Here is a 25,502-nt window from a genome sequence, read left to right as displayed (position 1 = left end):
TAAATCACCAAATATCCCGGCTAGTGCAAAAACGTGACTCAGCATGTTTCATTCCTAACAGTTCTGAGCACTTCCTGCAGCAATGTGCACATGCCGCTATTCACCAGTAACGGGCGCTGTTGCAACACTTCTGCCGTCATTTATCACAGCACAATTGCACACCTTGATAGCAGCTTTTTTTTTTTTTTTACCAAGCGGACCTTTGGTCGCCCGCGGGGGGGTTCGTTCGAACCCCCTCCCGGTTACGGGCCTACTCGGCCGAGATCGCCTCACAATTGGCCTCAAAGTTCAGCCCGGAGTCAGTGACTGTGCCCAGGTATTTGTACCGGGTCACCTGCCCCACAGCCTCCCCCTTGAAAGGGACTGGGTCACCGTTGTGGCTTTCTTTTCTAAAATCAATCACCACGTCTTTGGATTTGTTTACATTTAGCAGGAGAAAAGAGTCCTCGCATCACGCTGGTGTGCAATATGAAGAGTAAAGGAGACAAGACACACCCGTGTGGCCAACCAGTAGAACTACAGCCAGGGTCAGCCAAGGCTCCATGGACCCGTGCTCTGAGTCCCGTTAGTTAAACAGTTAAGAATCCAGCCCGCAAGATTCTTCCTCAAGTTAAAATCACTTAAGTGCCGATGAACTGGAACGTGGGGCTGGGTGGTGTTAAACGCTGAGGTGAAATCCACGAGTAAAAGCTTTTTTTCCCCATCATTTCCCATCATCCCATTCAATAAAGTGCCTGTGCTGTGCGGCCAGTAGGCAAACTGTAAGGGGTCAATCAGGCCCTGAGTGGACTTGAGGACTTCTGCTCTTCCGGGTACTGTAAAGTAGAACAATCACATCTACAGGGGTGCCGCCTGTCCTTTAGATGGCAGCATGCTTGTTTTTTTGTTTTATTCAGCCAGACGCCGCGTGTGTGCGGAGACGAGAACTTCAGTGGGCCTCCGTTGCTTGGTGGTGTTTGCACGTCAAGATTAGGATTTCACCAGCGCAGCACACTTGTCTCGTGGTTCGCTGTCATTCCACAGCGAGTTTTGAAAGGAAGAGCTTCACACTTAACATATGATTTCCAAAAGGGACCAAAGAAACTTCACGTGTTCTACGTAGCTATCTGTCATTGTTAGCAGGCAGCTGTGCAGTAAAACAACCTCCAAAGCTCACCTGTGGTCATGAGCTTCGGACCAAACGGACAAGATGGCAGGTACAAGCGTCTGTCAGAAATGGTGTATTTTCCACTGTGTTTTAGACAAAGTACAGCAACGTGCTTAAGGTCACCTCAGGAGGGGACCACCTCAATAGTGGACCTGCTATTAATAGGGGGCCCACTATTGAGGTCACCTCACCAGAGGGACTGTTAGTACGGCAGTGTGCGTATCTACCACTGTGAAGGGTATCTCAGAAGGGGGACTCAGAGGAATGGAATATTTTTCACGCTGTTTTTCAAGAACCTCTCCTTTATGGTGACGACAGATGGCTCACTGTGCCAAGCCCGAAAAGCTGCCCCCATTCTGTCTATGCCCAAGTCGTTCTCGTCAAACCAGTCTTGGCGAACGCGCTTTTGGAAGCCGCTTGTGTTGCTGCAAGTTTCAAGAACAGCAGCGTTGAGCCGGGGACGTCTCACCTTGGAGCCAAATGACCTGCGCTGTTGGCGGGACTTTTAGTTGTTCATTTCGTTGTGTTCTGGCGCAGGAGTGTCCAAACCTTCAACTGTCTTCTTAAATGATCTTTGTAAGTTTTCTTATCGTAATAAACCTAATTTTCCCCAAAATGACATTATTTTGTTTTGTACCTCATATTACAACAACAAAAACAAACATCTTTTTGTTGAATATTATAACTTTATGCTACTAAAATATAAATAATAAATATTACAATGTTATTCTTGTAAAAGTGCAACTTTTTTTCTTGTTAGAATGACTTTTTTGTTCCTCTTAAGATTTTGACTATTTTTTCGTAAAATGACAGCAGTTTTTCCATTTATGTTGTTGTTTTATTCATTTAATTTAACTTTCTTGTTGCTCATTTTCTTCTTGGAATATTATGACTTGATTTCCATATTTTGACTTGCTTTTATTTAAGTCTTGTTTTCTTTAATACTCCAACGTTATGCTACGAAAATGATGTTATTTTTCCTCACAATATTTTACGACGTTACTCTCGTCAAATGACGACTTTTCTCGTTAGTCTGCAACTTTTTCCTCGTAATGTTTTGACCTCATTCTTGGAAACTTGCTGCTCATTTCACCCGTTGTGCACGTTTCTTCTTATATTTGAATGCCACTTTGGATCCCCCTGATTTACCATCGTAAAAATGTCTGGCCAAGACTTTCACGTCGTTTACTGAGCTCCCCGGATGACAACAGCGTTGTTTTCCCTGCATTTCACCCGTAGTTTGTCAGTTACCAAGGCAACGCTGGTGAAGCGGCTTAATGAACGATAAGGCACATCTGTGGGCGGGACGTGTGGGAGGCAAACGAACCCTTCGGTGACGGCACGTACTGTATTGCACATATGTGCCATCCTGGAGCGGTTGCACCGCCTGAGCAACTTCTGTGGGCTGCGAGGTGAGACGGGAGTCGACCACAAAGAATGAAAATGAAGCGCACGCGGAACAAGTTTTATGAATTAACATCATGTTGACACGTACACCACTTCTGCGCCTCTTTTACATGACATATCATGTTATTGGATGAAATACATCACTTTCCAAACCTTACCAGACACATTAGGTGAATTTGCCCGGTATCGGGTGGGTATCGTCGATACCAGCCGGAATTTTTACTCCGTATCGGATCGGAGACGAAATCGGTGGTGTGACACGTAAAAAAACAAGAAAATCAAATACGTAAGCAGAAAACCCGAGAGAGAGAAAAACGGACAAAAGAAAGCTTGCGCAGCGATAAATGAAAAAGAAACGAAGACAAAAGATCAAATGAAATACGTTCAAGTAAATAATAAGAGTAAATAAAGTAAGAATAAAGAATGATTTTAGAGCCGCCTTCAGTGTTCTCCTGCTTCCTTAAGTTGGGTGCTTCTTAGGGCTCGAGCACCGAGAGGCCCTCTTGAAACTGCTATGTTTCCTATTTCATATTATTATTATTATTATTATTATTATTATTATTATTATGCTGGCACTTTGCATCGCATTTTTGAGGGCCTTTACTTTCATGAAACCTCACCAAAATATGCAAGCGTGTCAGGAAAAAACGGATCTTTCAGTCCTCCCCAACGTAAACAACCAGCAGCTCCCTCAGCAGCACCCGCTTTAAACGTTGAAAAAACTCAGCCCATGCCACCATCACGGAACGTGACAGAACGCACGAACACGTCTCAAGAACCCATGTTCTAAAACAAACAGGTAGTCGGCCATTTTGGTTTCCAGCGGCAATTTTGGGCAAAAAAAAACTGGGGTTGCGTTTCAACAAAACAGTCCTAGGCGCTTTGACCAAATGAGCCCAAATGAAAATCAGCGATACTAGACAGTTGGGCGATGACACATTGCTAACCAATTTAGCCTATGCCAGAGGATGTGGGCGGGGCATGGCGGCAAACTTTTATGGCCAATCTGATGATTTGCAACAGTAAATGTTCCTACCTTGGCTCCACAAGGGCAGATCTTCATCATGATTGGTTCGTTCGTTCCATGTGATGAAGATGATACCTTGCAGTTATGCGTAGGTCACTTCCTGAATTTGTCTCAGCGCCACCCAGTAGCGACAGGAACTCACGTGATCCCTGAGTTGCGTGGACGTGCGAGGGCCCATCCGACGCTGCTTGCAGCTTTAATTATTATTATTCCACGACTTTCCTTGCTTTTTGAGGGCCTTAACATCCACAAAAACTCACCGATATTTCAGGGTATTTCAGGCCGGGGGCGAAAAAGTTCACATTTTGGGATGTTTCGAATGCGAACCCCCCAAAATAACTCAGCAGCGCCCTCCCTTTAATTAGCCCCAGCCACCAGCTTCACAGATCTTCGCAAAAATTTGCTGGGAGGAGTCTATCGTGAAAGGACGCACAAAAAAGACAGGAAGTCAGTCATTTTTATCTGTAGCGGCCATTTAGGGTAAAAACCAGGGGTGGTACTTTGACCAAATGAGCCCAAATGAGAACCAGAGATACCAGACAGCTGGCCGATGATATATTACCAACCGATTTAGCCTACGCCAGAGGATGTGGGCGGGGCAAGGCGACAAACTTGCAACAAAGCAGTAAATGTTCCTACCTTGGCTCCACAAGGTCAGATCTCCATCTTAGTTGGTTACTTTGCTGGTTGGATATGATGAAGACGACACCTTGAGGTTATGCCTTGGCCTCAGCGCCATTTTACATTGTTTTGTTGGTGAGCAGGTACGGTGTTATTTCTTCCACACGGCGGGATGCATGCATCTGCCGCCTTGCTGCAATCTTCTTTGGTCGCTTCTCTCAGCGGCAGGTGGCATTTGAGACGGTGCGTCCCAAAAAAACGCAACAGAGTGTGACGATTACGAGTTTCTTTTATTCTTTTGCATACACAGCGAACATACAATACATTTCAGTGTCAGAAATCCACTCGCTACAGCACCAAGAGTGCAATATGAAAATAAAGCTATCATAAATAACAACGTGTAGCCAAGCCTAAAGGTAAAAAACAAGACCGCTACTTTAGTAAATACAAATAGCTGCGTAGTCGTAAGACGTCGAATATTGCACGTATACAGTTTGTACCTGTAACACCTTTGGAATATTGCACAATTAGCATCTAAAGCAGCAAACCGCAAAAGATGAGCAATCAATAAAAATGCATCGCTCTGCAAAAGAGCGATACCTTGCTGGAAGCACTGAAGCATATTCAAGTTGTACATCTTGTTTCCTCCATTTGTGCACATTTTATTTCAGTTTCTACTGTTTGGGGAGATGTAGCGGCGGGGGTGTCGTGTGTGGTGCTGAGCTGCGATTGAGGGGTTGGGCTGTTGGGGTGTGGGTTTGCAGAAGAAGAGTGCCGAGCCGTGTTGGAAGTATCACTATCAGTATCAGCAATACTGGCCTTCTGTTTACTTGGTATCAGACTCTTTGCATTTCCTTGCGTCCACGAGAGAAAGTGAAAGGGATGTCAGGGACTTTTTTGCTGGAATGTACACGAGGAAAAGTTGCTTCTCTTGGCTCGCAGCCTCCTTCCGTCTGCTTCGCGTCGCTTGCACAACCAGACGGGCGAGTCCAGAGAGTCTGGGATTTTTAGGGCACGTGAAACTTGATGGCAAAGCCTGAGGCGCTCTCACTCTAACAATGGAAGAATTCATTGTTTGTGATGACAATGAACGTCATCACGTGTGGCTTCATGATTGCCGTGGTTAGGGTTGGGGTTGGGGGGGTTAGACGGTTGGGGTTAGAATGTGATTTCATGCTTGTGTAGAAGTGGATAGGGATAGGGGTTAGGTTTAGGATTAGTGTTAGGGGTTGGGGTTAGGGTTAGGTTAGGGATTTAGGGTTAGGGTTAGGTTAGGGGTTGGGGTTACGTATTTCGGAGAGGAGATGTATGACACGCAACACTGTTCTGTGTCACAATCACTTGACCGGCGTAGACATCATTTTTGGTTTTTGAAGTACATACTGTAGGTCTCCTCCATGAACCACCACCTTATCATGGTGGGATACTGGGGCCTCACCCTGGAGCCAGGCCCGGGGGAGGGGCTTGCAGGCGAGCGCCTGGTGGCAGCCCGAAGAAGCCACACGGGCTCTCACTCCTCGTAGACCCACCACCTGCGGGGGCAAGCATAAGGGACCGGTGCTATGTGTTTTGGGTGGCGGTCGAGGGCGGGCGCCTGGGCGACCTGGACTTGGGCGGCCAACTCTGGTTCTGTCTACAAAGAGTACAACTTTTTTCTCTTAACTCATTCAATACCAGACGTATTTAAACGTTTTTATAAACACGAACACCCGATGCCAACGACGTGTTTATAAGAGGTGATGACGCAACTCCCCACTAATGCATTGCACTTCAGAGCAATTTGAAGCCATAAAAACGGCCACAAGGTGGCAGAAGTGCACTTGATAAGTGTGTGTTTGTTTCTTCTGTGTGTGTTTCACACACGACAGGAAGGAGAGCGTCGAGAAGTGTAGCGTGCAGAAGGTTACGCACTGTTTAACGCAGTTGAGCTCCAAAAGTGATCATTGTAAATAGTTCATGGTGGTAAATAGATTGTTATTTTGATGTAAAACAAGCTTTTTTTGTGCTGTTTTTGTTGTGTTTAGATGTTTGAGCTGTCACAAAAGCAAAAATTGTGTCAAAGTGAAAGTTATGCTTGAAATGTATCGTTTCACAAAAAGCTGTTTTTCCTCCCCTTTTTAGTCGGCAACTGATATTTTCCTGAAACTTACCTTTGTTCTACTGCTGATTACTGGAGAATGGAAGAAGGTAGAAACAAACTATTTTTTCCTGATGAAAGATGAGAGCCTAATGTTTCTTTTGGTAGGTTCCATGTTTATATAACCATACAACACAATATTCTGTGTGCCTGGAAAGATCAGTAGTCAAAATGGTCTAAAATGGCCGCTACTGAAGGGGTTGTCTTTTGAAAAATGGCTGGGATTGAATGAGTTAATATTTTGACTTTATTCTTGTAAGGTTAGTGCTGTTTTTTCCCATTTTTGCTGTTGTTGGTTAAATTCTATTTTTAGAATGTGCCGCGGGCCAATAAAAAAAGAACAGACGTGGGCCATAAAGGCCACACTTTGGACACCCCAGGCGTAACATCTCGGTCATTAATATTATTAGCATTTTAGAAAATGCATCACAAATGCCATCTGTGCGTTTATATCCTCCATCGTTTTATTTCAAGCACAGATGGGTGTGGCTTTATATGGGTTCCATTGTTTTGTGACACCAGGAATGCTGGTTTTGTGCCAGAGTTTTGTGTCGTCACTGAACACGTTCATAAACCACCACCACCTGCGTTCGGTATGTTGCATCATTCATAAGGAAGAAAAATCTCCAAAAATGTCCTTGCGGTTTTTGCAAAAGTGAAAACAAAAGTTGCATCTACGCCTGTATCCAGTTTCTCACCAAAATTTGATGTGGTTCTTCTTCTGGGAAAACAGTCGTCCCTCAACACATGGCGGTTTCTCAAAAATGAATTAATGAATAAATGATTGCTGTTTCGTGGTTCAATGTGGTCTGTTATTAGTAAAAAAAAAAAAGAATATATAAGCAAATTGTACATATAATTAAGCATTTTCAAGCATAAAAATGGCTAAATGAACGAAAATACAAATGAAAGGCATTTAAAAGATGTGATATGAAGTGCAATACGGCTTGTTTGAGGAGCAGGGCCTGGTCAGTGACATGTGGGACGTCATCTAGCAAGAGTTGACTGTCTGCTGAGAGTGTGGCCGACAGCAGCTCCTGTGTCAGCAGCTCCTGTGTCGATGTTCAATGCACGTGTTCTCCAGAGTAGTATTCTACACTGGTCTCTAAGTGTCTAAGTGTTAGTGATGTCGCATTGATGAGACAATAGCCACCAGGAAGTATGCTGTCAATGCGAGTATCTTATTAATGTCTAAAATGGCCTATTTTCTATTCTTATGTCTACTATATTGGGTAATAGGAGTGTAAAGGTGACTGTAGGGATGTTATTCCATGTCTAGAGGGCTCTAATAATGGTAAAAAAGCATATTTAGAAGGTCATAAACAGGTTTTCTATGCTCTCACTACGAAAATATTCCATTAATTAATACTGAATAATACTTTAACCAATTAACCGCCATAAACGAGGGACGACTGTAGTGGAAAATAGTAACTACAGAAAGCAATTTCTGTAGAAATTAAATGTGAACGCTGAAGAGCTGGAGAATTTCGGAAAGTACAAAATTGTCCGCCTAAATTTTTTGATGCTGGAATGCTTTGATTGGGTTGAGGAATGTAGAAAAATTCCATTTGATTGAAAATATGGAATCCCGGGGAAAAATCTTGAAAAATGTATAACTTTTTGTGTTGGAATGGTTTGAATCGATTGACAGATGTGGACGTAGTACCGATTCTTACGATCAAAGGATACGGGCAATTATTAGTCCCAATGTTTTCATGTTAGAATAGTTTGACATGGTTCAGAAATGTGAGACAAATGTGTAAAAATTATTTTTGAAAATTAATTTTCAATAGGGATTTTGCTGCATACAATGTGGCATTATGGAAAAATTGGCTTTTAAAAAAAAACAAAAACACCCATAGGTCTTTTGACATGAGTTGGGACGTTTTCGCACAGGAAATGTGTACTGTCTATCAAACATTTGCAGCATTTCTGGAAATGCTGGCTTTTCAACTGTGTCTTCCTGCCTGTTTGGAGGCGAGAGACCAGCAAAACAGACACGCGGGCGGACGCGCCCACCGCCCGGTTGCCCGGACGTGACAATATCCAAATTATCGAGCCGCTATAGGCAGGTGGCCGTTCTATACAGGTGGCCGCTAAGACAGGTTTAACCTTATTTATTATCGCGAGACTGTTTTTTTTCTGAATGAGAAACCTTGTCACGTCTCGTGGCGCCCCTAGTTAGTTTGGTTAGTTGGTTCGGTTCGTTTGGTGAGTTGTGTGAATGATCTTTCACACAACTAACAGCAAGTCAAAAGGGTTATGAATTTGTGGCTGCTTTGCGCGGGACACAAAGGGAGGGAGTGATTCACTGTAGATTTGGCATTGTTGCCATCACTGACACGTTTAATTAAAGTTCATTAAAAGGTTTAAGCAGCTGCAGTAAACAGGTCACACCCAATACAATGTGGATGATGTGGCTTTCACTTGTCACACTGACCAGAAGGGCTCTTCTTGTTTGTGAATAAGATCCAGTGATAATTATATCTCTGCATGACGAGAACAGAACGTGGTTCGCTCGTCCACATTCCGAAATGCCTTTCAAAGTCAACATTTTGATTGACGCTTCTTAATCATGACTCACTTTGAGAAAGCCAAGACCAATCTCTTATGCTTGTCTTATGTCAACCTGCTGGGCCTGGCTAATGAAAACATATCTGATGCAGTATTACACTAGTGCAGGGGTCGGCAACCTTTACTATCAAAAGAGCCGTTTTGCCCCCTCGGCCACTAAAGAAGAATAGTCTGGAGCCGCAAAACGTCAGCTTAAAACAACACCTTATAAACTTTTTAACATTTGAATGGAAGGGCATGTGTAATAGATGCCAAGAAGCGGCCAAGTTAAACTGACACTGGGACAGAAAGGTATAAACAGGGGAAATTTTTGTATTGTTTTGGGGGTTTTGGGACCCCCCCAAAAAGGGGTGACCTATATTGAAGAATGAATATTTCTGGGAAATTGCACTAAAGAAGACAGCGGCCTTGCAAAATATGTTTGTTTCCCTTTGTGTGACGCGTGTCCCTTATTCCTGCCAAGAAGCTCTGCTTCCGGTAACAGGAAGGATATCTACACGAGGAGAAAGTTCTGTTAATCCACGTCATTGTAATCGTTTAGAATTTAACTCTTTGTGCTGCATGTCTTGATTTGGTTCTTTTTGTCTCGTTTGTGCTTCTCAATACTCCACAACACTAGCGGGGTTGCGAGAGTACGTTGGTTAAACATGCAGCACAGTGAACTGACAGCCTGTTTCCTTTTAGCTCACTGGCTAACGCTGCCAGATATTACTATCAATCAGTGGACTTATGTGGTCGCCGGTTCGAGCCCGTCATGTGCAGGGATGACCACTTTTACACGTACAGACCTACTCTGAAATAAATTGTTCTTCTTCTTCCTCTTAAATTGTTACTTTTCAGAAATGTGCCCACCCTCACCACGCATGCACACCTTTGCGTGAACAGGCAAACTGTTCCAAAGTGTTCCAAAACTGCCGGGACTGGTTTCCAAATGTTGTGATTTAATGCCCAAGATGACCGCATGAAGAGTTTTTAGTTCTCGACAGTCTAGAAGCTGATGCTTCTTCTGTGGAAGCCAAATTTATTGATTGGACCTTTGTAGGAAACTTTGCAAATATCTCTTTTCTCCACAGCAGGTTTGATATCATCTTTGGGCAAGGACAAGGACGAGCAAGAGCTGACAGTCTGACTGCCGAATGATTTCTCTGACGTGGAGCTTCCAGACACATAAACAGAATCTGTACTTTTGACGTTATACTGGTAGAGCTTTTCCCTGAAAGCACTACAGGTGTTTTGGTCTTTCCTAAAAAGCATGATGTAGCACTTTGGGAAGAAATGACAGCCTAAGATTCCGTAGTTGGACATGAGAATGACCACCATCTCCACAGCTGGAAGATACACTCCAGATGTAGTGATGTAAACGGGGATAAAGAGCAGCCATGAGATGAGGTACAGCAGCATGCTGAAGGTGATGAATTTGGCCTCGTTGTACCGCTGTGGTAATTTACGGCCGATGAATGCACAGATGAAACAAACAAAAGCCAACAGGGCTATATACCCCAGCATCACCCCAAAAATCAAATACGACCCCTCATAACAATCTTGCAAAATAGTTTGGGGTTGCAAAATAATGTGACTGTAAGGGCTTTTGAGGACCAGCCAGCAGATGCAAATAGCAGCCTGTACGCCCACGCACACGATGACAATTAAGGCGGACTGGTAGACTTTCCGCAGAGCACCCTGCACGTTTATGTTCAACTGAAATGCCAGAAGGATCTTCAGGGATTTGACCAGGATGCAAGACACACATAGAGTGAAGCTGATGCCAAAGAGCACTTGTCGCATTTTACACTGGAGGTGGTTGGCCTTGCCGACAAACAACACGGCGCTGATGAAACTGACGACCAGAGAAAAGAGGATGACCTGGCTCAAGGGGCCTCCGGCGGCCTTCACCACAGGGGTGTCTCGCTGATGCAGAAACAGAGCCGACACCATCACAACCAGCAGGATGCCCAGAGAGGAGAAGGTCAGGAGGACCACAGCGAAGCGGTCGTGCCACGAAAAGTAGATCAGCCTTTTGGGCAAGCAGGTGGAACTTCCCTTGGGAGACCACTCTTTGCTGACGTCACAGCTCAGACACTGGTCCATATCTGGAAGAAGAAAGGAGCAAATAGAGTTTCAGACAGAGGAAGTCATCCCTCGCTATATCGCAGTTGTTCAAAAAAATCATTTGTAAATGATCGCTGTTTTGTGGTATGGAGTAGAACTTCACACCGACAACTTTAGAACCGAAAGTGCCACCATCCATCCATCCATTTTCTTCTGCTTATCCGAGACCAGGTTGCGGGGACAACAGTCTCAGTAAGGAAGTCCAGACTTCCCGGTCCCCGGCTCCCTCTTCATCTTCCAGGCCAGCTGTGAGATATAATCCCTCCAGCGTGTCCTAGGTCTTGCCTTAAACCAAGGCTAAATTGGGGCGTACATTTCCGTCGTTAACTGAAAAACACGCCAACCGGGGCGGACACTATTCGAGGTTACACTGTACGCCGCTCCATGAATTGCGTTTAGAATTGTTTTCTGCGTGTAAATCTAGAATTGTAAAGCTATGAAAACGTGTGTTGTGTTAACATTTTTTTTCTGAAACGGATGAATTGGACTTTGGTTTCCTGTGGGAAAAATGTATTCAGATAACATCCGTTTCGGTTAGAGTCGGGCCTTCTGGAGGGAATGAATGACGCTAACCAAGTGTCCACTGTATTTGTGTTTGCTTAACAGGCTGCTAGCGACGTTACTGTAAGATGTGATGCAGGGGGGTTGGAGGACGCACTGTTCCATTCAGGTCATGATGACTCAAACGATAAAACACATTTCTCAATCTGCACCTTGTTACCATTAGTTGACATTAGTTGCGTGTGTGTGTGCGCAGGTGAGTTCCTTACCTGTGTCATTGGAGAAGTAATTCTCAGTACAGTTGATGCATTCATAACAACAAGTGTGTTCACCCTCGGCTGTTTTCTTGAACTCCCCAGGCATGCAGCTATTGGAACATCTTGAGACAATTTGCTGTGGAAAGGAGAAACCGTGTTGGTGCATTTTTACTTCAAGTACGCTGCAGACAGTCTGAGGCCACCGTTCGATTTGTTGTTTTGGCAACGCTAATGACGTGTCCTCGGGCCTTCCATCTTGACGTTAAAATAAAGGTCACACGCAACAATAAAAACAATAAATAAAATGGAGTATCGAGTCTCTGCAAGCAAAATTACGCTTCAGTAAATAATGAAGATTGGGGATTCTTCCTTAACAGGAAGCCTTAACATGTACCTAACGACACCGTCTGTGTGCGCGCGCCATTTTGTGCTGTTTTGTTCATATTTACTTTGCCGACCAAATCCCTCAGTAAGCGTTGACTGTCGGGACGAAGGCTCCGCTGCACCTCGAGCGGCAGTTCTTTTTCCCACTTGGGAAAACTGGACAACATGGTGGTGCCTGCAAGTTGCTCGTATTCCCCTGCTTTCCAAGAAATGCGACACATCGGCTCGTTGGTGTTCATGGGCTCACCTTGTTAATTCTGTTTAAAACCCAACTATTGGGCATTGCCTTGGAAACCATCGCTTTCGTGCCTTCATTCATATTTGTGTTTACTCGTTTGCAGGCTGCAGAACTCTCTAGCAGCCCCGCCCACTGGGACAAAGAGACTGACAGGAGGGTTCACTCGCTCACTCGTTCCGCTGTAGAACCAGGTGTTGAGACGGACGCACAGAGTGAACCCTCATGTCACCCAGCCCACTGTTTTGTCGAGAGAGAGAGAACAAACACGCACGTACACGTCAATATATCGAGGCCGGCAAAATGATCAGGTTTGGTTTTATTTATCGTGTTACGAATTGATTTAATGATTATCGTGACAGGCCTAGTAGGGATGCTCCGCTTGATTAGCCACCGATTAGTATCGTCCGATTTCCATAAAAAACACGTGATCGGCATCAATATCGTTTGGTCTCTTATTGCCGTGAGAATCCAAACTCGTCTGTAACACCTCAATAGCTTCGTTTGACAGCTTGTCACCGGCGACGCCAATCCACGCCAGCGTGTTTGATCGCTCCCTTATCAAACCTATTGCTGTTCGACTTTCCTTGCATCTTTGTTTACATGCATTGCCTAGCTAGCTAGTTAGTTATCCACCTAGCTTCTGGTCTTTGGAGTCCAGATGTGACTTTTTACCACAGTGACATTTTGTTTTTAAAACAAACAAGCAATGCGGTTAATTTGTAGCCTGTTTTTGTCCCACGGGGAAGTGGCTATCACGGACATGGGATACGTATTAACTTTTTCAAGTGTCACTGAACAGCTTCACTGTGCTGTTATCATGATACTAATGATGTCCTCCAAACCATTTGTTTCATGAACATAAAGTCTTATGATGGTGATGCTATCACAGGGGTCATTTTGAGTAGCTCACCATAGGCTGCAAGAATGTTTGCTTCAGCTCTTTGTACTGTAGTTTTTATGGTAACTGTTGAATTCAGGCTTTATGCCTTTGATGTAATGACACACCATTTACTATGTCAGACAGTGAAATAGCTCATGAAAACAACAAAGCAAGCGGTGGCCTTTTGCACAGGACTTCAGCTCTTTTCAATGAATATTAGCAATCATTTGTCGACATACACATGCAATCGTCCCTCGCAGTATCGCGTTTAGATTATCGCTCTCTCGCTATATTGCGTTTTTTCAGAAATAATTACCGGTAATTAATGAATGATGGCTGTTTCCTGGTCTATTATTCGTCAAAACGTCTTGAAATGCGAGTGATATGCAGTACGGTATTGTGGTCACTAGGCGGCAGTAATGTTAGCTTGATGAGACATGACACACCGTCACACCGCCTGCAGGCTGGCTGCCGCCTGAGATTGAGTGAAGAAAAGGTTGTGGAAGTGGTACGTTTTTGGCTTCTTACTTTGTCTTTCTTCTCCACTCCGTTTGAATCCCTTTCTTAAGTTTAGAAGAAATAAATTCGAGGCAAAATGGTTGGCTCTAATAATGTTAAAACCTTGTATTTATCAAGTCATAAGCATCTTTTCTGCGCTCTAACTATGAAAATAGTCCATTTATTAACAATGAATCCTATATCACGGAAATTCATTGATTGCGGTTGGGTCTGGAGCCAATCAGCTGCGATAAAGGAGGGACGACTGTACTCCTTTGTGTTTATTAAAAGTAATATGGCCGTAACAAAACGAGGGCCCACCTGCAAATCCTGAAAACGCTTGGCGGTGTCGCTGTCCATCACAATGAAGCTGTTGTCATGCGTGAGGTACTCCGCCACCACGTCCTTAATCTGAATTTTCCCTTCGAGTGACGTCCACATGGTGACGTCGTAACCTTGGTTGATGTCTCCTTGGTTGTCAAACGCATACGTCTTGCCTTGATGCTCAAATTCATGCATCCAAAGCGCTTCCAGTACCTGCGGACAAAGAAATCATTTGGAATAATGATGACAGTGAATACAGTTGGAACATTTGTAATATGACAAGAATAAAGTGTGAATCTGCGTTAAGATGATGACTGTCGAGGATCTTGTCAAGTTACGCTTCAGCAGACGTTATGTTCATGTTAAGTTCCACAAGCAATGTTCTGGCACGTCAGCGTAAACCAGGGGTGTCCAAAGTGCGGCCCACGGCACGTTCAAAAAATATTATTTAACAAGAAAACCAAAAAAAATAACAACAACAGACAAAATGGAAATATCACTCGTAATTTCACGAGGATAAAGTCAGAATATTACAAGAAAAAAGTCCTAATTTTACGATAATAATGAAATATTATGAGAAAAAAAGCATTTTTGTAGCATAAAGTTAAATTATTAAAGAAAAAAACACTTTTTGAAAAAAGTCATATTATGAGAAACAAACAACGAATAAAGTTTGTAATTTTTGGAAAACCGGGTTGTGGGAATACTTAGAATGTCATGAGAATAACATGAAAATATGAGGGGAATAAAGTCATAATTACAAGATGAAAATTTATAAGAAGGAAATTAAAATAGTTGTAAAAAAAACAAAAAACAGCTTGGGAAAAAAAACAAAAAACAGCTGTCATTTTATAATAAGGAAGTCAAAATATTAAGAGAAAAAAGTTGTAATTTTACAAGAATAATGTAATATGTGTAAAAAAATCACATCATTTTAGTAGAATAAACTTGAAATATTAAGGAAAAAGTTAGTCATAAGTCATAATATTACAAGTAACAAACAGAACGAATAAAGTTGGAATTTTTGTAAAATTGGGCTACAAAAAAAGTTTAAATAGTTGGGGGGATAAAACTGCTGTAATTTTACGAGAATGAAGTCAAAATATTAAGAGAAAAAAGTCGGACTCTGACGACTTTTTCACAGCATATTGAAACTTGTCTTCTCATGACACAATGGCGTTTTGTCATCCATCCATCCATTTTCTACACTGCTTGTCGGCACGGGGGGCGCGGGTATGCTGGAGCTGATCCCAGCCATCTTCGGGCGAGTGGCGGAGCACACCGTGGACTGGCACTTTTGTCATTTTCATCATAATTTTGCTGTGATAAGTGCAAAGTCGGATTCCTTCTTTATAAATGGAATTTTTTCATAGTTAGAGCATAGAAAATCTGTGTATGACCTTCTAAATATGCTTTTTAACATTATTAGAGCCCTCTAGACATGGAATAAAACCCCTATAGTCACCTTTACACTCCTATTACCCAGTATAGTAGACATAATCAGAGAAAATAGGACATATAAGGCATAGAAAACCTGTTTACAACCCTCTAAATACGCTTTTTTAACATTATTAGAGCCCTCTAGACATGAAATAACACCACTCGGGTCACCTTTATGCTTCTATTACCCAACATAGTAGACATAATAGGGACCTGAGTGAATGGTGGTGGACAGGAAGTGACGTCGGGGGCTTAGAGTTGAGTTTCAGCTTTGTGTGGGTAACAGCCGCAACGGTAGCCCATATTTTTATTAGGGATTACTGTGCCTGTTGTGAGGTCATTCGAAGCTGCAATGAAAGCCTGTTGTTCCGCCGATCAAGTCTGGTGCTTGTGTGTCTCGCCCGACATTACAGTGACATTACTGACACCTAGGGATCAGCGTACAATACTACATATCATCACAGCGTCTTTGAATGCTTCTTCTGAATGCCTTATATTTGTATTTTACTTCATTTAGCCATTTTTATGCTTGAAAAATGCTTTGTTTAGGCAAAAAAATATGGCAAATTTGATTAAATCTGACTAATAAAAGTCCGTATTCAAACACGAAGCAGCATGATTTATTCATTCATATATTTTTGAAAAACCTGACAAACGCTTGTTAACTTTTGGAACGGAACCAGTATTTCCGACACAAATTTGTGCCCTCTCAAGTCGCAAGAGCTTGGGAATTTGCTCTTTCTTTGGATTTTTGCAGATTTTTGCCAGCATTCATTCAAAAAGCAGCCTCTTGTGGGTTACGCCGCATGCAGCAGAGCGCCCTAATCCCGCTCAGATTAACGAAAACCAATGAAAACTGGGACGTTTTCATCCCAGGACATGAAAGCAGGACATGTCCTGGGACAACAGGACGTTTGGTCACCCTAGCGTACGGCCCTCATTCTTGTCATCCTTTCTTCATCAACTTCATCTAACCTCTTGACGTTTGTCAGGCTGCTTTAGCGTTTACTTTCTATTTGGATTTCTGATTCCTTTGTGTTTCTTTGAAGTCATCACTGCCTGGAATCAAGCGTTTCCTCATTGTTGTTCCTGCCAGTTGTTGTCCTCCCACATTTTTGGCTTCTCTTGTTTTCATTCCCACTCTGCGTGTGGGCGTGTGTCATACTATTTGCAGCCCGTGGCTGTTTTTTTTTTTTTTTTAATTGGCCCACGGCACATTCTAACAATAGAATCTAACAAAGTAAAACTAAAAAAAAAAAAAAAAAAACAACAGCAAAAATGGAAAAATCAGCATCAGTCATTTCAGAAGAATAAAGTCAAAATATCGAGAGAAAAAAAATCATACTACAAGATTAATGTCATTTTAGTAGCAGAAAGTTGAAATATTAAAGGAAAACGATGTTATTTTTTTAAGTCGGAATATTATGAGAAATTTTGGAAAATTAGGTTGTGCAAAAAGTTATAATGTGATGGGAATAAAGTCAAATGACAAGAAAATTAGCACAGGGGTGTCCGAAGTGCGGCCCGGGGGTCATTTGCGGCTCACAGCTGTTTTTTTTTTATTGGCTCGCAGCACATTCTAAAAATAGAAATTAACACGAAAACTAAAAAAAAAAACCAAGAATAAAGAATGTAGAAGAATAAAGAATCTTGTTCTCATGGACCCAATCTCATGCGTCGTCTCATGAGTTGGGTGTCTCGTGGGCCTGTTATGATAACAAATTTTGCTGGTCGATAATTGCGCTGCAAATTATCGTTGATAATCGATATCAACATTTTTTGAGACCATTTTTTTCATTCATTGTCATGAGAGGTGTAATTGATATTTGAACAACCAGATGGTACTCAAGTATACTGCACTTGTGTGAGCCTCATTAGCCGCCTGTATAGACCCTGTCTCTGTTAAGAAAAGAAAACACTTTAATAAAACCTACACACACACAGTTATGTAGTGTATTGTTAAACTAAGGTAGGGGGTCATATTTGAGCTGGACCACATATCTGTGGTGCCGGATTAAAATGCAATGTTGCTGATGTCCTACAACACGTCTTCTTTCACTGGGTTATACAGTTGAGGAATTGCTGTTTGTGACATGTGCACGTACGTTCTCCCAGGCAATTCCTACCGGCTGTCAAACATTTCTAACATTTCCCCAAATGTTGGCCCTTCAACCGTATTGAAAGGTTGCATTTGTTTTGCAATGTAGCGAGCGACGCTGTCTGGGAGCACTCAACATTTTGCGCTGTTTCCTTTTATGTTTACTGCGCCGATCAGACACCTCCGTAAGTGTTGACTGTCGGGACAAAGGCTCTGCTGCACATCCACACTGGAGCTGTGGCATTCGGCTTAGAAACCATGGCTTTTGTGCCTTCATTCATATTAGTGTTTGCTTGCTAACTTGCTAATTGCAAGTCTGTGTATCCACTCCCTAGTAGCCCCGCCTCCACGTACTGAAACAGAGGCTGAATGGCTGACAGGAGGGCCCACTCTCATTCCACTATAGAACCAATGCACACAGACACATGCCGAGTGAACCCTCTTGCCATCCAGCCTGCATGGCACAGAGAGACGTGGAAAAGGAACAGGCATATGTGTATGCACATGTCAATTTATCCAGGGCGTCAACATCATCGACTTTGTTGTTTTTTTTTAATTGTTCCGATTCATCGATTTACCGATTATCGTGACTGGCCTAATGTCTCGTGACTCCCGTAATGCGTTGCTTTCCAAAATATCAAAGTGGCAAAGTTGTATCCTTTCATTTTTCACACTGTGGCCCTTGTCGATTAAAGTTTGGGCACCCCTGTCCTACACTTTTAGCAAGGTCCTTAATGAGGTAATCATGAATCAAAATTGGTTGTCGGACATTCCTTACCTCCCAGGGTTGCAGGCTGCCTGGTGTCTTGCAGTCTCTGCTCCTGCAGATGGAGGCCACAGCTTGAGCGATGGCACTCACAGCCATTTCGACACTCAAGGTTAAGGCCTTGTTTGTGCTTTCTTTGAGGGTCTTCACGACTTCAGACACCAGGTCAGTGTCTCCAGAAAGTCTACTTTCATTGACCAGCTTGAAGAATTCTTCCAAGAAGGTGTTATTGCGTGTGTTGTTATATCCGGTCGTCTCCAGCTGGCTCAGGTACTCGTAGAAAGATAACATGTTTCCTGTTTTGAAGTTGAATCCCACGACGTGTCCGATTTCTTCCAAAGTTAAGTCCCCCTGCACGTTGCCTGAGGAGGACCAGCTATCACTAGCCACCCACACTCTTTTCATCCCCCCCATGATTTGTCCTGTTTTCAGCATCGTATTCTTCATCTCCTGGTAAAGGTCTCTCATGTGAGTTGACGCTGCAAAGGAGATGATCACCTGTGCCTTTGGGTTCCGGGAGATGGTTAACGCAGTCCGTTTGATAGCGGAGTTTACAGCCTCCTCTGTACCAGAATGGGGAAGGATGGATCTGAACGCTATACAGATCCCATTCAAAGACGCTTGAGATGCAAAGCGCTCGAGTGCCGAGCGGCCGTAATCGCCATCCGTGACGACTATTCCCACCCAGTTCCAGCCGTTGAGGTTGAGAAGCCTGACCATGGCGGCCGTCTGGTGCTCGTCGTTAGGAACCGTCCTCATGAAGCTCGGGAAACGCCGCTTGTCGCTCAGAGTCACAGCTGTCGACGAGTAACTTATCTGCAGAAAAGAACCGGGAACGCGCATATGTTTACGTGCAGTCAGTGTTCGGGTTAAGGCCAATATTCAGGTATCTGAAACATTCGGAATTATCAGTTTACATGCATGATGTGAAAAAAAAACAACCAAAAAACGCACGGACAACATCTCGACGCATGGAAAACGTCATGATGCAATGCGCGTCATTTTAATTTGATGTTGTTCTTATAATAGTTTAACACAATACATAATCAATAAGATCAATTAGATGGCTATAATGTACGTATGTTTTGCTGATCAAATCATTCCCGGCGACTAGCTAGCGTGCTGCTAATGCTATTTAGCTCCGTTCTCGTCTTCAGTCACAGTAAGCTACGACGCATGCGTGACAATGCTTTCGCCAGCAGCCCAGGCTCTCGCGTTGTTTAAGAGATGGACCGTCAAGTGGTTGCTAGTCTTGTGATACCCGGTGCATGTCTCTACAATCCATTCATCTAAGGATTCATAACTGATTCTTGTCCCGCTTGTCAAATTGGATATCCGGTCGCATCGGTTTCTCCTTCACAAGCCTAGATAATATTGACTGAAGTACAGGAACTCTGGAAATCCAATAACAAGCGTTATCTTTCATGCCCGCCGCCGTCAGGCACGTTAATTAGCGCGGGAAGCGCTTTGAAAGTCTTCCCTTTTGCAAAGCAACAAGCTGGGCCATAGTTATGGGGCCGAATGACTCCATGTGAATAAAAGGTTATTAAGTGAATTATCGATATCCAACAATCGTGTGGTGTCCAATCGTCACGGATGTTAGCGCTGACATATACACTCCGGATCTTAAGGAGGTTCAAAGTAAAGCTCCAGAATTCAAAAAGAAGAAACGGGAGTGGGACAAAGAATGAATATGTGTCAGACATTTGTGCAAAACACAAAAAATGCAAAACAAAATGAAGGGGACAGTATTTTCAGAAGTACTGAGTGAAAACTCAAAACTTACTTGAGGGATCATGTCGAGGGTCAGTTGCCTGGCAACAGCGATAGACATTTCGGAAAAAGCAGCGCCGATGATGGCGACCACCGGCTGCTCGCATGTGGCGTCGCACTGCGCCTGCTGGATGAAGTCAGCGGTGGCCCTGAGACCGGTGCTGACGTCCGTGCAGGAGTCCTGGATCTGATAGCCCAGCGTGACGTTGGCGTCCATCAGCAAAGGAGACCGATTCATCTTCTCGATTGCATTGATCATAGCCAGAGTGAGCGCCACCGTTACGGTTTTCAGCCTGTGTGAACAATTATTCATTAACAATCACGGTCAAGTCTTTTTCCCACTAAAGTACATAAACCAAGTACAGTAATATCTTCTGAAAATACAATTCACACATACAGTGGAACTTTGCTTAGCGTCTAAACGCGTATAAACGATGAATGAAAGGGATAAATGAACATTTAAGGTTACTTTTACCTTCACTGAAGACGTGATTGTGGCCAAAGACACGATTTAGCAACACAAGCACCACCTTCCTGTTTTGCTATGAGTTATTTCTTCAATTCAATAGCGTTTCTCACCACCAGTCTCCGCTTTTCTTTTGGCCACGCCTGCAGAATAAGCCAAAATGGAGCCAAAAAAAAAAGTTGCAAGTGGCAGAGATACACTATTGAATTCAAGAAATACTGTAGTAACTCATGGCAAAACAGGAAGGTGGTGTCTATGTCGATCTCGCTGCCACTAGTGATGGAAATTTCAGCTCTTGTTAGAGAGCCGATTCTTTTAGCTCGGCTCAGTAAAAAAGTGCCGTCTCTCCCAAGTGATTTAATGCAAATTTGTCACGAACGTGAGCGTGTTTAACCCCTCCCCCTGCTCAGTGTGGACAAAGCAAGGCTGCCACACATCTTGACCAGTGACATTCGCCTGTAACAGAAAAGAAGACGAGGGAAAAACTAGTCGGCTCCCAATGACACAAACCGGCTCCTGCGGGGTCTTAGAGGCGATTTGTTTGCAACGGACACATAGCTAGCTGCCCACAATGAAGGTAGAAGTAACCTTAAGCCTCGGTCACAAGCGGTCGTACGGGCCCCTACAACCGCTTTACATACAAAAAACGCAAGAAACGCACGTAGGGCGTGTGACGTGCTGATTTTCGAGCCGTCGAGGTTCTTTGCCATGTCAAACAAACTATAGGCACTTAGGGTTTTTTCAGGTTGCAAGACAAACTTCCGTACTTCGTAGGTCTTTGTGCGTCGTCCGTACGATCAGCGTGTGTCTTTTGTATGTTTTTCTGGTGTCAGGTTTGGGCAAAATGTCAATTTTTTCGTGTGTCGTGCGCAACACGTGCGCCCCACATACGTAATTAGTGCGGCCAGCGCATGTTCAGATATTTTGTACGCCCTCCATGTGTGTCGAGATCTTACTCCCTCGTGGCCACCACAACTTCGTTCTCTGTGAACCAAAACAAAAACGGAAAAAGCAGCAATTTGGAGAACACCAAAAAATCGTATTAGGCTTTAAATGTTCATTTTTATGCGTTTAGAATTGTTTTATGCGCGGAAAACTATAAGAACGTGTCTTGTGTCAACTTTGTTGAGACTTGTGGCGTAACTGTGCTTGTTAGCAAACAACTACAGAGTCAACCGCTGGCCACGAAGCCGACTTCCACTTCCTGTTTCCATGTATTAGCAAGCTAATAGGATGCTAACCAGGACGTTTTGTGATTAAAAACACAGTAGGATTATTAATAACAAGACAGGATGCGGAAAATGTACGTAATCCGAGTGAAAATATTGGCGTAAAGTACGACCGAGGCGTAGGCTAACTTTAAGTCTCTGGTGACTTTAGAGATGTATCTTATAAAGTATTTGAAATAAACCGTTTTAGTCCCAGTGTTGATCCCTGGGGTACACCGCAAATGACTCTACCCCCTTTGGAAATGACACTTATCTTCTAAAACGTACCGGCTGTCAGGATCCAATAGAATTGACAAAAAAGGTAGAATCGTTTGGAGCACAACTGTAAAAAAGGGCGTCCTCGTTGTTAGTAGACTACAGTGAGATGCATTCACAGACACTCCGAAAATCACAACAATTTGCGCGTACCGTATGTGTGGTGTAAATAAACAGGAAGACAAAGAAAAACAATGAGTGGACATTCGTATCACTCACTAACGTAACTCTTACTGCGGAAGTACAATTTGATGCATTTAAGTATGCTCGGGAATCCCAGAAAGTATATCTACACTCAGAACACGTGAATTCACCTTAAATGACGTGGTGCCTTTGAACACAACCCTCCATGGCTCATAATAACCCGTTAGGTGAATACGATTTCAGACTCGTGTGCTATCTTTTCGCTTTATTGAAATTTTCAGTTCATTTGGAGCTGTCAGTCCATTCAAATAAGTATCACTGTGCCCTGTCATTTGTTTTTTTGTTCCTAAAATACAGCAAAAATGGGCATATTTCACACACAGCGGCAAACGGTGATTCATCAGGATTCCTTTATTTGAAAACTGCGATTCAGTTGATTAAAATGGTTAATCATTTGACAGCCCAACTTTTTTTTTTTTTACCGTTATATAAAATAAAATGATCCTGCCGTAAAAACCTCCCAATTTTGTCCAATCGCCTCCAACTTCCCCGCAAATTTTGGCCTGCTAATAATCCCTTGATCATTATGATAAGGTATTGTTGGTTGGATATTGTTAATTAATGAATGACTTATTTCCCTGTAGTAATTACAATTGCAAATTGCAACTACTTCCTACAACTTTGGCTTTCTCCTGCAGTTTGAACGAAAACAAAAACACACTGACCGGTTTGGTGAAGGCTATCGTTAACAAACATTCTAGGAACTTCAGCACTTCTTACTGGTGTACGTTGTTCGGTGCGTGTACGGTATGGATGTATTTGAGCCTGCATGTCACATGTTGTCCCAAATCAATGTGAACTTGCTATTTGTAAAAGTCCCTGAAGGTGTACGTTATCAAAACCAAACCAAATGAGTCTCAGTTGTTGCTTGACTGTAAGTGAAAAAGCCAATTATTAATAACCACTTAATTCTTTGTTATTTTTTCCTATTTTGTTGTTTTTTTTCTACACATTTTGACTTCTTGTCTTCTCTTTTAATGACAGGAGGCAGCAAGTGAGGCTGGGGAGCCCCGTTAGGGGTGTGCCCGCTCCCCTTTGCTCTTTTCCCTCTGCAACAGTGGTTCCCAAACTTTTTACTGTGGCGTACCCCTTCCGCCATGTACCCCCGACTGCTGCACACTTAAAAAACACAAACCTTTTTTACATTTCATTAAACTTAAGTATTAAACATGATTAACTGGTTAATTCATTTTACAGTAAGTCATTGTGGTTTAAACATGTGTATCTTGCATGGTCAAATGTTGATAAAAGTTGTTCATGAGCACTGACAAATAGATAAGATGTGAATTTCTATTGGAGGTGAATAAAGCATCAAAGTATTGGCCCAGCATGTCTTTAATTTCAGCCGGATGTTGAACTTGAGCTTCACTTTTGTCCACTTGCAATCGCTTTGATTTAAATCTGCATATTAATTTGATACCAAATTGAAAGGGAAAATTGCACAAACATGACAAAGCAGTATCTAAAGTACAACAACAAAAACAAGCAGCGATGAAGCCTCATTCTCAGGGGAATCTCCACACGCCCACCCTGACACGCGCATACGTTGACTTGTTTTCACGGTGCGGGAATTGGGACACCAACATAAGTTAAACCTTCAATATTAAACACTCTTAACACGCAACATAATCATCAAACTTACTTACTTATTCATATAACTCACACAGAGCAATGAGCACCGTCACGCCGCGTCTCCTTCCTTCTTTCTGCTTATGACCGTGCGCGTGCTATGAGGCGTCCAGGTGCGCTCGTAATTGGGAGTGTTAGGCGCTAACTGTTTTTAATTTATATTCACGTACCTCCAATGCCAATTGGCGTACCCCACTTGGGGAACCTAGGTTCTATGTCAATATGTGTAGTCGTATTCTTTGTAAACGTATTTATTATTGTCGTACCGTGGAACAGAGAGCCGTGTTGACCGGAGTGCGGTAACACACGCCGCCAATAAAGCCATCCGGTTATATTATGACTTTAATCCCAACATATCATACATTTTACCCCAGCCTAATTTTCCAAGAATAATAACTTTATTTTGTTTTGTTTTTCTCACAAAATTACGACTTGAAACTAATTTTCTTTAATATTATTTAAAATTACATTATATTTCTGCTTAATATTACGAGTTTATTGTTGTGAATTTTTTTTTCTCTTTAGAAAAAGGACTTTTTCTCTTCATATTTGGACTTTAATTAAAAAAATGACTGAAATGAAGTTATTTTCCTCATAATATTAAAAAATCACGTCTTTCTTGTAAAATAACAACTTTTTCCTCCTGAGAGTAGACCTGTTTTCACTTCTTATTTTGACTTTATTCTTGCTGATTTTACAATTTTGCTGTTTTTTGGGGTTTTTTTGTTTTCTTGTTAAAATTATATTTTAAGAATGTGCCGCGGGTCACATCTGGCCGCTGTGCTGCGGTTTGGACACCCCTGGTGAGATATGAATACATTCAATTAGGTTGTCAGTTCATTTTTTCCTGAAGTAGTAGCAGTTTCAGCATTTTATGAACGTCTCCTTAAGGAGTTCAGAGACCAAAAATGATACAAACGGTAATAAGAATGAGGAATCGGGTGAATTCCACAAGCGGTGAAATGAACTCACCCAACACATGTGTGAACGTGGGGCGCAAAGGACTGCTCGTTCGTGGCAACGCCTCGATGAATGGGGAATATTCCTCCAATAACGACGTCCCCCGTGGCTGCAGCTCCGTGTGCTTTAGTGTCATTTTCTGAGGCATCGCATTTCTTGAAAATCCTACAAAAAATGATGATGTATAAATAAACGATGAGCGAAACAGAAGCCATAGCGTCTGCTCGGGTTGTCGGTGTCCCGCCTTCCTTTCTGTCTCTCTCTTGCTACTCTGCACCTCTTTACCTCAGGCACAGTGACACATTTCGAAGCATCTTTGCTGGGCAAAGAAACAATAACGCCACTCGCTTCCTCATTCACAGACCTCTAGTCTCATTTTGTGTGCATGTGTGTGTGCGCCCTGCCCACTCATGACGCGGGTGTTTGATCAACATACAGCGTGTCTTGTTGTGCATAAACATTTTCTTCAGGCGTGCTGACTCATTAAGAAAGGAGAAATGAAAACATCTGTCAGGCACACTTTCTGGTTAGAAATAATAACAGAAATACACGCCCGCGTAAGTAAAATAGATTTCCGT

General features: G+C 42.9%; 1 protein-coding gene across 1 annotated transcript; it reads right to left on the bottom strand.

Moving 5' to 3' along the window:
• Positions 1 to 4,481: 4,481 nt before the first annotated feature.
• Positions 4,482 to 25,274, bottom strand: gprc6a (G protein-coupled receptor, class C, group 6, member A). The gene is made up of 6 exons (XM_054783005.1): positions 24,937 to 25,274; positions 20,195 to 20,474; positions 18,421 to 19,224; positions 14,102 to 14,317; positions 11,793 to 11,916; positions 4,482 to 11,003 (listed from the first exon to the last, which is right to left on the bottom strand). Exons 1-6 carry the CDS (start codon positions 25,137 to 25,139, stop codon positions 9,901 to 9,903), a joined length of 2,730 nt encoding a protein of 909 aa, XP_054638980.1. The 5' UTR covers positions 25,140 to 25,274; the 3' UTR covers positions 4,482 to 9,900.
• Between the last annotated feature and the right edge of the window lie 228 nt (positions 25,275 to 25,502).

Source organism: Dunckerocampus dactyliophorus, chromosome 7 (assembly GCF_027744805.1).
Source record: "Dunckerocampus dactyliophorus isolate RoL2022-P2 chromosome 7, RoL_Ddac_1.1, whole genome shotgun sequence".
In the NCBI taxonomy this organism is placed as follows: Eukaryota; Metazoa; Chordata; class Actinopteri; order Syngnathiformes; family Syngnathidae; genus Dunckerocampus; species Dunckerocampus dactyliophorus.
The sequence above is the reverse complement of the archived record's forward strand: the minus strand, read 5'-3'. Positions and strand labels throughout refer to the sequence as shown.

Bases quoted from the DNA above. Each gene is read 5' to 3' on its own strand.
- gprc6a (XM_054783005.1), bottom strand. From the start codon at position 25,139: ATGGCTTCTGTTTCGCTCATCGTTTATTTATACATCATCATTTTTTGT. The intron at 20,475-24,936 runs GTGAGTTCATTT...TTGTTCACACAG, and splicing joins CACGTTCACACATGTGTTGG to GCTGAAAACCGTAACGGTGG. The intron at 11,004-11,792 runs GTAAGGAACTCA...TTCTTCTTCCAG, and splicing joins TTACTTCTCCAATGACACAG to ATATGGACCAGTGTCTGAGC.